The 15,378-nt window shown below is 34.4% G+C and overlaps 1 protein-coding gene across 1 annotated transcript in view; it reads left to right on the forward strand.

Moving 5' to 3' along the window:
• Dop2R (dopamine D2-like receptor) overlaps positions 1–15,378 on the forward strand; it is a 78,033-nt gene that overhangs the window by 23,576 nt on the left and 39,079 nt on the right. The window contains exon 3 of the mRNA XM_074170093.1: positions 15,032–15,284. Coding sequence (XP_074026194.1) covers positions 15,032–15,284 — 253 coding nt within the window. The remainder of the gene's footprint in view (positions 1–15,031; positions 15,285–15,378) is intronic.

A 15,378-nucleotide genomic window follows, 5' to 3' on the forward strand; every position in this document is an offset into this window, starting at 1 on the left:
AATTGATTGAAAGAATACTACTACTTTTGCCTTTGTCATATTCTTGATATCTTGGAAAGTGCACTAAAAAATAATTTCTGAATGTTTTGAATGCATATGAAGTACAGTGGATGCTGATTTTTTTTCTATGAAATTTTCCGAGTTCAATTTTCTCATAACCAAATACTGTCGACATGTTGCCATAATTTTATTCAAATTCAAATGTATGCAAGCAGTTCCATTTCCTTCGGGATTTGTTGCATTTTGTGAACATAATTTAGTGACATTCCAATTCATCATTTGTGCACTGTAGGTATTTTGTTGAAATATTATCTTACAGCTCAATAATATTTTCAGTAATTCTAGATCTTATATCCTCATCCCGAATTTTACTGTCCACATATCTCTAATAATTATAAGAATCCTGTAATTATTATCTCAATTCCAGAATCTTCATTTATGTCAATGAATAACGTCAATATTTTCCTACATCTTTCATATTCTCTCACAAAGAAATCAACAGAACCATCACAGCCCCACATTTATAAAACGAGTTGATTTTTCGACTCGCCTTTAAGGAAGCGATATTTGGGTGGAGGCGCTGGCTTTTCTCTGTATATTCATCTTTTCCGTTATCATATCTAAATAGCTACCCCTACATATTGGCGCAAGATAATTTGGTCCATCTGCCCCTAATTAGCCTGTTAAAGATCAGAATCGATTTCAATTTACCAGACTAGCTTTGAAACAGTGGAGACGAGGGAGGGTTCAGGGTTCTTCAATTCTTCACAGGGTGAAGGTTAGCAAGTTTATTTTGGTAAGCGTGAAGAGTATACATGGTCAGTCAACGGCATTCCCTCGGTCCATTGCTATCAGAGGAAACATTTTTTTTGCAGTCATGTCGATAAATACTATCTTTTAAATATATGTTCCGGCATACTGTACTACAGGTTACTATCCCCAGTTTCAGGATGACACACCAGAACTCGCCTTCACGGACTCTTGTGTCCGACCCCCTTTGTCGCTCTCGCAAGACTCCCCCGAACCTTCTTTCTTCCCTGCCTTCCAAAGAGCCAGGAAGAAATCACGGGTTGATCGTTCCACCCGTTTCTCAAACCTTTCTTTGTAACAGTCACCCACGTACGACGATGATCACCAGAAAAACCTATTTCGCTGAATTAACATAACTCACGATTTCAATGCTGGGATATTGTTATGCCCATATTTACATCCTGAGCAGTGTTTAGCTATGTGACAAATACATATATCTGACTGTGTATCTTTTCAAAACACGCCGATGAATAGTGTTCATATAAACACTTTCGGTCTCTCGGCCATTATTTTACATTGTATGAGAGTCAGATCCGGCGTTTGATAAAATTCTGAATCAAACAAATGTGTCTCTTTCCGAAATTAGAATGTATATTACCATACATAGCTTTCGCTAGGTGTTACATAAATCAGGATGTATAAACCTCTGAAGAAACTAGCATTGGCAATCGTGGCAATAAAACGTCAGGAAGAAATTCCAATTCCACGGCCTTTAAACCCGAAATAAAGTGACACAATGATATTTATTATTTATCAATTAATCTCGACCGGAAGTTCACCAGTCTGTTTATTCGGAAAAAAGGTCTCAGTGTCAACATGAATATACTGCCCTATATAGCACAGAGCTTCCACTTCGGACGTCTCAGTTCATCAAAGAAATTGTTTTTTATTTGCTCCTTCTGACCTTCACAAACCTCATAAAACTCCCAACCTCATCGAATGAGTGAGTGTTACACTTATCCCAGTTTATTATCCTTTTACAGACTTATTCAGGAACATATGACGAAAGTTCGTTCTGTTCCCAGTGGTTCGAAACGGAGTGCTCCAACTTCATTTCCGGAAAACTGAGTCAATTCCTAATGATTATCAGGCGAGTTTGCAAGAGGTTCATTCGATTACTGAAGTTTGTCTTCACAGGAATATATCAAACCTCTATTTTGATTATTCGCAATCATACTAAAAGATCAATATGTTACAATTCTATATGTTATATGTTACAATTTTGATCTTGGAATCAAGTTGAAAAAGTTGTATATGTATTTTGTTTATACAGGAATATCAACCGTCGTAATTTCTTGAGAGAGAAACTTGTTACATGTGCTATTTATTTTATTATAATCTAGTACAATTATATTATGTGTTCCATCAGGAGCCGAAAGGTGACCAACAACCATGTGATAAACATAACCATAAACCATAAAATAAGTAATAATTTTGAATGCAGTTTGATTGGAGTCATAAAAATAATAAAAAAAAGAACATAACATGGTGTCAGGTTAAATATCCTGACCAAAGCGTGAGTACTGTTATAAAATGGATAATTACAGTGGAAGTTTCAAACCTCCAAAAAGTTTGGTATTCGACAAGAATATGCACAAAGACTTTGATCTCTTCTCAAGAAGTCTGGATATATATTTGAAGGCAACAGGTCTGATTGACAAAGACGAAAAAACTAAGATAGCAATTTTTCTGAACCTAGCAGGTGAAGAGGGTCAAATCAAATTTCAAACTTTTGATAGACGGAAGAAAACAGGCAGAAGTATGATGATGATATAAAAGCTTTCAAAGATTACTGTGCAAGAGTAAGGGAAAATTTTTGACAATTACACCACGGACATAAAAGTACTAGCTTCTGCATGTAATTTTGGTGACTTGGAGAAATCGTTAATTGGACATAAGATAGTGAGTGGAATACATGAGCCGTCTGTACAAAAAAGGTTACTGCAACATTCATATTTAACATTGGAAAAAGCTGAGGAGATCTTCAAAGGTGCGGAAATTAGTAAAAGACAAGTGAAGGAGCTGAAAAATGATAAAGAAGTACACTTTTTACAAATCAAAAGTAGAATAAACAATAAAAGTGATTGGTCAAAAAGTGCACAGTTTAATAATAATGAAAACATTATGACTGTTTGAAATGCGGTCATAGTCATGTTCAAAACCTAATCACTTTGCTATAGATTGTCAATACAAGTCAGGACAAACAAACAAGGGAAAGTTCAAACAGCCTTCCACCTCTAGTCATAATCCATACCATAACAGAAATACATATGAAATGAGAGACGGTTTATTGAATAGAAAGGAAAGTAGTGATGATGATTTAACTTTTATTGACAGTATTGAAATATCTGTTGATAATGTACAGGAAATGAGACATGGAAGTAAAACTGTTTGAAGTATCCCTGTAATAATCTAGAAACAAACTGTAAATTTCAAGTTAGATACTGGTACTGATTGTAATTGCACGTCAATTTGCACTTAGGAAAAACTGGGATTGAACAGGTATGAGATAAATGATACAGGTGTTTCAATAATTACACACGGTGAAGTAAAAGTAAAATGTTCAGGATATGCTATTATACAGTGCATTGTAAAAGGGGTTGGGTACACTGTCAAAGTATAGACAAGTAGAAACAATGGTTGTGCCTATTTTAGGATTGAAAGCGTGTATAAAAATGAATTCGATACAAAGAAATAATCAATTAGGAAGTGAAGATGATAAACATACTTTTATTGATAATAATTTAGATTTATTTGAAGGCACAGGCAAGATACCTTTTAAATATAAAATCATATTGAAAGAAAATGCTGAACCTCGTATTAGTGTTTGCAGAAGAATTCCTGAGACTGTAAAAAATGAATTAAAAGGTACTTTAGACGATTTAGTGAAACGTGAGATAATTGAGTGAGAAAATTGAAGAGCTAACAGAGTGGGTAAATAATATAGTAATAATGAAGAAATCAAGTGGTGCTTTAAGAATTTGTATAGATTCATGATACTCGAATAAAAATATAATTCCTGATCAATTTCTAATTCGAACATTAGAAGATTTAGCGTCCAAGTTGAAAGGAAAAACAATATGTACAGTATTTGATCAAAAAGAAGGATTTTATCAAATACCGTTGGAGAGAGAAATCATGAAATACATATGTTTTCTAACACATTTTGGTAAATTTTGTTTCCGAAGGCTTCCTTTTCGTCTCAAAATCAGCCCAGAATTGTTTCAAAGGACAATAGAAAAAGTATTTGATGATCTCAACATAGGCATCTGTTAAAGAACATGACGCTGTTTCGAGTGAAGTAGTAAAACGTGCGAAAAAGTTTGGCATCAAATTTAATAGAGATAAAGTAGTACATGAAGTAAAATATCTAGGCCAAATATCATCTTCTACAGATGTTTCTCCTGACATTGATTACATTCAAGCTGTGTTGAATGAACAAACACCTAACGATAAAAAAATAACTCCTTCGCATACCAGGCATGCTCAATTATTTAACAAAATACATTCCTAATTTATGTAATTCAATATACCCACTTAGAGAGCTTATTAAGAAATATATGACTTTCACTTGAACTGATAATCATACAAGAATATTGAATGATATTAAAAAACTCATTTCAGAAATTTGACAGTTACAGATATTTGATTTAGCACATTCGATAGTTATACACACTGATGCAAGTAAAAATGGACTTGATGGGTGTCTACTATAAAGAGGAAAACCCGTGGCTTTTTGTTCACGAGCAATGACAGAAACAGAAACCCAATATCCTCAAATTGATAAAGAGTTACTGGCTATTTGTTTTTCTGTTGAAAAATTCCATAATATTATATATGGAAGAAAAATATTAATCAACATTGATCATCGGCCGTTGGTGTCGATCTGTAAAACATATTTTTATAAAGTATCTGGTCGTCTCCAAAGACTCAAACTAAGACTATCAAAATATGATTTTGATAGTCTTAATCAAACAGATACTAATTGACTGTTCCCAGTGTTGAAATAGTCCTTTCTATCAGTAATAGTACTTTAACGAAATCAAAGAATGCTACACGAAATTATCCTACATTGAGTTTGATAATAACATTTTGTAATGATGGTTGACCACTCAAATCAGAACTTCCTGACAATACAGAATTATTAAGGTTTTTCAAGATACAAAATTCGTTATACACAAAACATGATCTACTTTTCTTAAATCATAAACTTATAGTACCAATACCATTGAGACATTCAATGTTAGAGAAACTACATATTGCACATTTAGGCATGGATAAAATTAAAAATAGAGCCAAAAGAAATTTCTATTGGCCTAATATGTCAACAGATATACAGAAATGTATTCCTAAATGCTCAGCATATTTGGAATACTCTCGTAATAATATTAAAGAACCGCTAATGCCTCATAATAGACCCAACTTACTTTTTAATAAAGTTGCTTTCGAAATTTTCACATATGGTGGATGCGATTATTTGATCGTAGTTGATTACTTTAGTAAATGGATAGAAATGTGTTCTCTGAAGTACAAAAGTGCGCAAGAAGTTATTTAACATTTAAAGCAGATTTTTTTCACATTTGGAATTCCTGAAACAGTTTTCGCAGATAATGTACCCTACAACAGCAAAACATTCTCGAAAAATTGGGATTTCACATTAACAACATCTGGTCCAAGATATCCGAAATATAATGGACTAGCACAACACGCACTTGGGATATGTAAAAACATATTGAAGAAGTGCTCTAAGAATGATAGTGATATTTATTAAGCACTTTTAGACTACATGACAACCCCTTTGACTGGCCTAAGTTTATCTCCAACAGAATTATTGTACAACAGATTGTTGCGTACAACCTTGCCTGTGACGTCAAATATATTGGCTGAAAAACCTATGATTGACTTGAAAACTATTGTAACTCATAGAGGAAAAACTATCAAATAGTACAATTCGAGTGCAAAGTTCAGAAAAGGGTTTCAGGTGGGAGATTTTTAATATTATTTTCAAAAGGAAAAGTGTAGGAATTAGCAACAGGAGGAGATAATAGGGGAATGTAGTGCTCTTAGATCATCAAAACATGCCCCAATCCTGCTTTGCCTATAAGATCGGAAATTAAATATGACAGTACCACTGAACCCAGCCCTAATGATAACTCAGTTTCTGAAAACAATGAGAACAATATTTCTTATGACTTGCATGTTTCTAGGCCGGATGCTTATTTGAACAACAGTGATTTATATTTATCCAGTTCTAGTCAACAATCTTTGAACAGAAATGTTTCGAATGAATCTAGTGGAACTAGTAAACGTACTGTGGTTACTCGACCTGGGAGAATCATAAATAACCTTCAAGGTATAGAGAATAATGTTTTTTTTTATTCATTATTACTTTGTAGAGGAGATAGTGTTACATGTGTCATTTATTTTACTATTATCCAGTACAATTATATTATGTGTTCCATGAGGAGCCGACAGGTGACAAGAACTAATCAAAAACCACTTGTGTAGAATGAGCCTCAATAAAATAAGTAATCATTTCAAATGCAGTTAGACTGGAGTCATAAAAATAATAAAACTAAAAACATAACAGAACTCGTGCCATTAGATGATTTTAATAAATCGACGAATTCATTTCACAAATGGAAATTCCAGAAAACTAGTTATCTGTTAACATTCCTCGTTTTCCAACGACTCAGCTACACTGTGGAACTGTGAGACTAGAAACAAACATAAACATATTTCGAGAGAGAATAATGAGAATATTTCAGTGTTTTACCATTGAAAAATGTAAAACGAATTTTTGCTTTGAAAATTACAGATGTCATATTCTACTATAGTAAATATTGATATTTTTCATTTCCTCTCATTGAATTTATTGATCAGCTCACCGGAATACTATGCTCCCATTATTCTGAAAACATGAAACATTTATCTTTTTCAGTTATAGAAATTCGTCAATACTTTCTAAGAAATCAAAATCCGAACTTCTAAAGTTGAGGAATAACCATTTTCTTGCACTGATCCACTTTCGTTATAAACTTTCCAGAAATAACATTATTTCATGCTCAAATTCCTTTCTGAAGAACTGTTCACAAAACCAAGATAAATATTCTGAAATCTATCGAACTCTGGTCCGGATTTAGATCTGGGATATGGCAAATATTTGAATAAAATTTCAGGAAAAGTAGTAAATCACCATTCGAAATTCTGGAGATTTATGCACATCGTCTGAATTTTCGAACAATATTCCCGCTAATGTATTTGGAATGGACAAAGTTTGATATGCTTTATCTCCACAATAAAATAATTTTCGGATGAATGTGATAATAGATTGATCAGAATGAATATCTAACTTGTTACCTGGGATTTTTTCTTACTAAAACTCAAGAAAATTCAATAATCCTGAGGATATATTTTGATAATATATTAATTCAATAATAGTGCCTTCTATAACCATTTTCTGAATTTGAGCAAGCAATTATGTATCAAAATAGGCCACATGAAGAGTGATTTTGGGAAAATTCAGTGGTACTGAGCTCTATCGATCACAACGTTCTAACATAGAAGAACCCTCTTCAAAGATAAATCATTTTGAAATATCAGTTTGGATCAACAAAGCATCAAATCCACCTTCAATGGAGAATTTTTTCAGACTTTACTATTATGTACGTAAAAAGTCCCTCCTTAACTGTTGAACGAAATAAGATATCAAGGTCGCATTGGTTGAAATATAAGTGCGACATCTCTCGTCGTCGATAAGGTTCTTCGATAATAACTATCCAGTCCGATGTATTGAAAGACGAGATTCTACGGAATGGTCACCAAGACACATCATATCCCTTGATCTGACTTTATTGGATTCTTCTCAATGGGTATGGATAAAATCAAAATTCTACAGGACGTAGTCAACCACTAAGGAAAACTACTACTATCATCTGGTATTCTTTCAAATGTAATGGAGGAAACAAAATTTTATTCATACCATTGTATGCTAGTAAATGGTGATCAGTTTGATCATTTGATAAAGTGAATTTTCCTAATGAAAACACTTTCCCAACACCAGAACAAAATTACGGTCTCTCGACGCGCGTTTCGCTAACCAAGTTAGCGTCCTCAGGATATCATTATCACTGAATTTCACTACTATGTGAGTGTTTTTATATGCTAGTGGCCTAATTACTACCTGTTAGTAGTAACTTACTACTACGTGTCAGTATTACCTAACTCTATCCGTTATTGTTCGTATGGTGAACTACCCGTTTTTCAATAACTTCATGTTAGTGACTATCCACTAATTTTTTTCTTAAATTTTTCTGTTCAGTTTCACTTTCTAGTTCTAGTTGGTTTAGATATTTGTACCCCTCATAAATGTATTTGTGGTAGTGAGGTAAATGAAAAAGGTACTCATGGTTTGAGGTGCAGAAGAAGTTATGGACGCTTTCAAAGACATCACCAAGTCAACGACATCATAAAAAGGGCCTTGATATCAGACGGGATACTTTCTATCCTAGAACCACTAGGAATCAGCCGTGATGATGGCAAAAGGCCTGATGGAATGAGGCTTATTCCCTGAAAATGTGGCGAAGCTGTCGTTTGGGATTACACATGTGCGGACACAGTGGCTCCATCTCATTCAGCTGGAACGTCTAAAACTACAGGTGCTGCCACTTCACCCAATGAGAAAGCAAAAGAAGTATCGAAATGTTGGAAATAACTTTATATTTTGTCCTGTGGCTGTAGAAACTTTTGGTGTATATGGCCCCTTTTTTTTTTTTAATATACTTTATTGTCTGAAGAATAAATTCTTATTGACAAAGCCTTGTGCGAAATATAAATAACATATACATGACATCACAAAAGTAAAATCACTAAAAGTAGGTTATAACACGAACTGAAAAGAGACATGTAAATAATAACAAACGTTCAGGATATAAGAACATGGTCATTTACAAAATGTAAATAAATCAATTTAAACTAAATTGAATGAAATGAAATCAATAAAATACCGTAGATATTACAGTTAGTCTTCTCAATTAAAATTATCATCATAGAATTCTGCTAAGCTATAATAAGGTCTCCCAGAGAGCAAGTCTTTCAACTCTTTCTTAAGAGCTCTAAGGTCATTTATGGTTCTTATAGCTTGAGGAAGGTGATTGAACATTTAAAGACCGTTGTAAATAATGGAATCTTCAACTAGCGACGAAGAAGGCAGCGGTAATTTAAAGCTGAATCTTTGCCTGGTTTGATACATTGGCGCGTCCAAGTTGTTAAACAATACCCTATTTTTGAAGACAAGGCAGATTGTCTCGTATATAAATAGGGAGACCACAGTTGGGATTTTGTTAGAGGCAAAAAGAGGTCGACAAGAGTCCCTAGGCTTGGCTTTGCATATGCATCGTATTTCACGTTTTTGTATTAGTAATACTGATTGAAGGCATGTGGTAGAACACACACCCCAAAAGCAAATACTATAACGGAGGTGTGGTTCAAAAAGGGAATGATAAACCATTCTAGCTTCTGCAGATCCGAGCTCAAATGCAGTTACTCTTATGGCATAACATCCAGAGGAGAGCTTCGATTTCAAAGTATCTACATGATTGTTGAATTTTAAACTATTGTCAATGAACAAGCCTAGGAATTTAGAAGCTGGTACGTTATCTATTTGAATATTATTTAGATGTACGGCTGGAATCTGGCAACGATAGGACACTACTTTTGTTTTTGATAAATTCAAGCTCAATAGATTTGAGTCAAACCAGTCCTTCACTATCGTGATGTCATTCTCAATAACTTCATACAACGTATGGTTGTTAGGAGCATGCCATAAAATTGTAGTATCATCAGCAAATAAAGTGAATTTTCCTTGGATGTTTATAGACGATAGGTCATTAATGTAAATTAAAAATAAAAGTGGGCCCAGTACCGAACCTTGTGAGACGCCGCAAGTAATTTTACCTTCATTTGAGTATGAAGTGGTTTTAACCATCTGGGTGCGATCTGCTAAGTATCACTCAAACCATTCAAGACTTATTCCAGTTATACCGTATCTACTGAGTTTCCGCAAAAGAATTTTATGATTCACACAATCAAATGCTTTGGCTATATCACAGAAGACGGCAGCTACTATTTCTTTGTCATCTATGTTGGAATAAACATTGTAAAGAAATGAAAATATGGCATCGGAAGTGTTTTTTTTTGCTTTTGGAAACCAAACTGGCAATCACTTATTATTTTGTTTCCATTCAGAAAGCACAGGAGTCTTGTTTTAACTAGTTTTTCTATCAATTTAGCCATTGCAGAGATTAGAGAAATTGGACTTGATGGACCATTGTGCTAACACAATCGACTTCTTCAAAAAAACTGGAAAGATTCCTTCTCTAAATGAATTATTTATTAGACTGACTTATTTCTGAATTTTGTTAATGGAATTGGCAGAAGGATGACTGAAGAAACTAAAGTTTAGCTATACAGCGTAGTAATTTAGCCTCTGTTTTTGGCACCATTCCATCGTCACATTCACTGGTTGAAATTTTTTTTCATCCCGTCGTTTCCAAATCATATTCATATCCTAGTCACGACGAGAGATTGTTTCCTCATAAAACCTCCCATATTTCTTGTATTACTTCAAATAAGTTTCCATCAGAAGATACTGAGAAATATGATTGAGTTCTAGAATTATCTTCTTTTACCAAATTCAATACGTATGCTATATCCAATTCAGTTTTGGACAGTTCAGCTTCGAATTCCTTATCTCACCGATCCAATGAAAGGGTGAATCATCCAATCCGTGATTATTCAGAAGAAGACAGCAGGGGCAAACGTAGATTCAACAGTTACAACATTAATTCAGTGATACATTCTTCAGTCAGAACTCTTGGGTTTGATGGGTTGAAAAATATCGGCAACACCTGTTTCATGAACAATGTAATTCAATGTTTATCAAACACGAGATGGTTGCTAGAATATTTGAAAAATTATACATACATGGAATATATCAATACTAGTATTTCTACTATGAAAAGTGCTTCAATCAAAGCGTTCGCAGAAGTTATCAGGGAATTGTTTCAGAAGATTCATCTCATAGAGTAATAAACACTGCTTATTTGAAAAGTCAGATTCAAAAATTTGCTCCTCGATTCATGGGATCTGCCCATCAAGACGCCCAGGAATTCCTTCGATTTCTTTCAGAAGGTTTACATGAGGACCTCAATAGAATTACTGAGAAACCTGAACCGATCTTAAAGGAGATTGACGAAAATTTGAGTGACAGCGGAAAAGCACAAGAGTCCTGGCTGAGATATTTGAACATGAACAACTCTAAAATTGTAGACAATTTTGTTGATCAATTGAAATCCAATATGAAGTGCACACACTGTGGACACTCTTCAGTAACCTTCGATCCTTTCTGGGATTTGTCTCTCTCCATACCACAAAGAACTGACCAATTGATTTTATTACAATGCTTAGATTCCTTCAAGAGAGGAAACTCTGGATGGAGATGAAAAACTAACGTGTTTGAGGTGCAAGGAAAGGAGAAAATGCACAAAGTCCCTATCAGTCCTTAAATTTCCCCGTATTTTAGTAATTCATTTAAAAAGATTATCTCCAACGGAAAGATTCAGAGACAAATTAAATGTTGTCACCGACTTTTCTCTAGAAGGATTAGATATGAGCAATTATGCAGCAGCAGATAATGTGGCTCCTAGTCGATATAATCTATATGCAATTTCGCATCACAGTGGGACTACTCACAACAGGCATTACACAGCATATTGCAGACACCCATATAGTGGCATGAATACAACGATTCACATGTGTCCCCAATTTCACCTAAGTTGCTTGTGAGTGAGGAGGCATATGTCTTCTCTTATGAATTGGAGAGAACGAAGCAGAACTCTTGAGGTGTTTTTTTCTCTTTTCTCTCAATTTTTGTTAATTTTCAATTGTTAATAAAATTAATCTTCCAGTAAAAGAAGTTCGAAATTAATCTGTCAGTAAAAAAGTTCTAAATAGAATTCATTCGAAAGGTATTTTTTTCTGACATTGCTTACTATTGTTATGTCAAAATGTTACAGGGTTGTATATCGAGTTTGGAGACTTTTGAAATTAGGTGTCGCTCAACTATAATTCCCGATTTGAAATTTTTGACACGTAGGTTGGATCGAAAAGAGGGCTGACAATAGGTTAAGGTTCACGTAGAAATGTGTTTTCGTGAAAACTGTGGATGACGTTGAAGTTGTTTCACGATAAACTAATATGCTTTCGTTATTTTTACATGGCCATACAGCCACTAGTCGAATTATTATCGATAAAAAACGGTCCTATGATGTGGTCACCTGAAATTCCTGCCCAAACATTCAGATTTTGAGGTCGTTGGGTATGATCTTGACGGTATAAATGAGGATTCGTATCACTCAAATATAGACAATTTTGCCGATTCACTTCTTCATTCAAACTGAACGTACATTCATCCGAAAAACAAATTTCATACAAGAAATTCTGATGGAAGATGATCCGTTCAGTGAGACTTTCACAAAACTCGATACGTCAATCGAAATCTTCTTCGTTTAATTCATGAGCTAGTGTAATCTTATATAGATGAAATTTGTACTTATGGAGGATCCTGAAAACATTTGTACGACTGATTCCTGATTCTCGAGATAACTTAGTAAGATATTGCCAATTTTTCATTAGTCTAACGTGCCCTTAAACTGCAGTACAAATAGCTTCATCGTTGATCCTGACCGGTTATGCTTTTTATTGTTAACAGATCCAGTTTCCATAAATTTGTTCAATAATTCCGAAACGTATTTGTGTCGTACATTTCTTCCTGGATGATTATCATTGAACATGCGGACAGTAGCTCTAGCAATATTTTCATTCTGACAGTAAAAAGTCACTATTTCAATTCGTTTTCGAAGCGTATAAACCATTGCTTCTTAAGAATTCACAAAAACAGAAACACCAATTGTAACTTCACCTAGTAGGTAATCGTTATTGTAGAATGAGACTAATACACAATGAAGAGACTATCGAATTCAAACTCAACTAGGCAAAATAAGACTGTTTTAAAGTATACTTATCAAAAACACTTATGAAATTTAGGTAACATATTGTACAGAAGTTCATTCAGGATTGCTCGTTTTCAACTCAAATAATTTTTATCTACCAAACTATGAGCTCCAGACCATAATGTATTCTACTTTGTTGAACTCTGTTCAACATCTGATAATACAAAACAATTGATTCATTAAAAAAATGGTGACTTGCTCTAGGGGTGCGATAGGGAAAGTAACATCAGATGTGAATATGTGGCATTTTTTATTTTTCCTGAAAATCGTTGTTCCAAAAGTTATTCAGGGTGGCTTGTTTTCAACTCAAATAATTTATAGCTACCGAACCATAAGCTGCAGACCATATGTTTTTTACTTTGTTGAAATCTGCTCAACAATCTGCGAAACAATATAGGGTGATCCATTTAAAAAAATGGTGACATGCTCTGGGGGTGAGATAGAGAACGTAACATCAACTATGAATATGTCATTATGTGTCCCCTTGTATACTATGGTTGACGTGTTTCTTTATTTTTCCTGCCAATCATCGTAGCAAAAGTTATTCAAGGTGGCTCGTTTTAAATTGATTGCACTGTATATAGATGTATGTTGTGGAATTCGCCGCGGTGGTAGTGTGCCCTACTCACGATCGGAAAGCCGTGGGTTTGATTCCCGCTGGGATGATTCTGCAACCGTGTTAGGAATCACACGTTAAAAGGTAAGACCTCGTTAGTCCCCAGCTCGCACAAGTTTCTCAACTTCTGAGAGTCGTCGTCCGTATGGGGGCGACAGCTGATTATTGGAAAAACAGATTTTTTTTGAAAACAGATGTGCTGTGATATCATATATATATCCTTCGGGTTTGTTCCGTGTGGTGTATTGTCATTCCCGATAGGAATGAATTTCGCAACGTTTCGACAAAATCACATTTGTCATCATATGGCGTTTATTTGTAAAGTGTTCGGAAGTCGTCTGACCCTACTCAGATGACTTCTTACTGTGCGGGTACAATGATGTTATTACATATATACCGTTCTTGGTATTATTACATATATATGTTATTACATATATACCGTTCTTGGTATTATTACATATATATGTAATAAAATCATTGTACCCGCACAGTAAGAAGTCATCTGAGTGAGGTCAGACGACTTCCGAACACTTTACAAATAATCGCCAGATGATGAAAAATGTGATTTTGTCGAAACATTGCAAAATTCATTCCTATTGGGAATGACAATACACCACACGGAACAAACCCGAAGAATAATTTCAACATATTCCTGTCCGTGAAAACCTATCGATAAAATCTCTATTTGTATATATATATATATATATATATATATATATATATATATATATATATATATATATATATATATATATATAAAACCTAGGAAGGTTAATGCAGTCAAGCTGCTGGAAGATAGCTGCCTGGAAGAGCCACCGGTAGACAGCTGTTCCAGCCTATTGGGCATCGTCAGTACCGGGCAGGTGGTCTTCGATTGAAGGCAAAATGTGAAAAACCAGAAAAGTACTTGATGAAAATAGCTGCGTAAACGCAAGTGAAACAGTCAACTTGCCAAGTTTTTTTGTCAGTGTTGGTCGTTTGAGATCAAGAGTTTTCGTATATCGATTGTACAGTCACTCTCTAAGGTTTTGATTCGTGTTTATATGCGTTTGGCAGTTTTTGAATATTTTATAATCTACCGTTTTTTTTTTCGTGTAATTTCATCTACAGGCATCTGCATGCAAGTCAAGCAGACAGATCTTTAGTATAGGTGTCTATATCAATACAACATTATTCGAAAATGAAATGAACTTTTTGACACTCCCAGAAAATGTTCATGTCACCAAATTATCAAATCTCCTGCAGGTGTTTATATGACTCATGAATATCCGGTTTCATAACATTGATCGTCTTTCTAAAAGTCCAGTGTTATTAAATCACTTCGATAACGTTCGATAAAAATTGTATTTGAAGGCATTAACGTTGGATTTAGTAAAATGGGCTAGGAAAAAACATTCTATAATATGCAGTGGTGACATGTTCTAACTAAAAGTTGTTTCTTGACCTCTTTCCCAATTTGTGTACCTCCATTTATTGTTTTTTGTATTCCAGTGATCGTTTCGATAACTTACTTATGTTGTTTTCTTTGTTACAGATATATAGCAGTTACGCAACCAATCAAATACGCGAAACACAAGAATACAAGGAGAGTGTGGCTGACGATAGCCCTCGTTTGGGTGATATCTGCGGCGATAGGCTCTCCAATTGTATTGGGACTGAATAATACACCGGATAGAGTAGCGGACGCTTGCCTATTCTACAATAGCGATTTTTTAATTTACTCAAGTCTTTCGTCGTTTTACATCCCATGTACCATCATGGTTTTTTTGTATTATAATATATTCAAGGTGAGTTATATTTAATTCCTCTGACAGTTATGGTAACGGTAACTTCATTAATATTTGTTATCTCTACGGCACAACCTTTCCGTCGATTGATATT

Source organism: Leptinotarsa decemlineata, unplaced genomic scaffold, assembly GCF_025532065.1.
Source record: "Leptinotarsa decemlineata unplaced genomic scaffold, Ldec_3_MD MMD2_P_RNA_scaffold_6, whole genome shotgun sequence".
Lineage (NCBI taxonomy): Eukaryota > Metazoa > Arthropoda > Insecta > Coleoptera > Chrysomelidae > Leptinotarsa > Leptinotarsa decemlineata.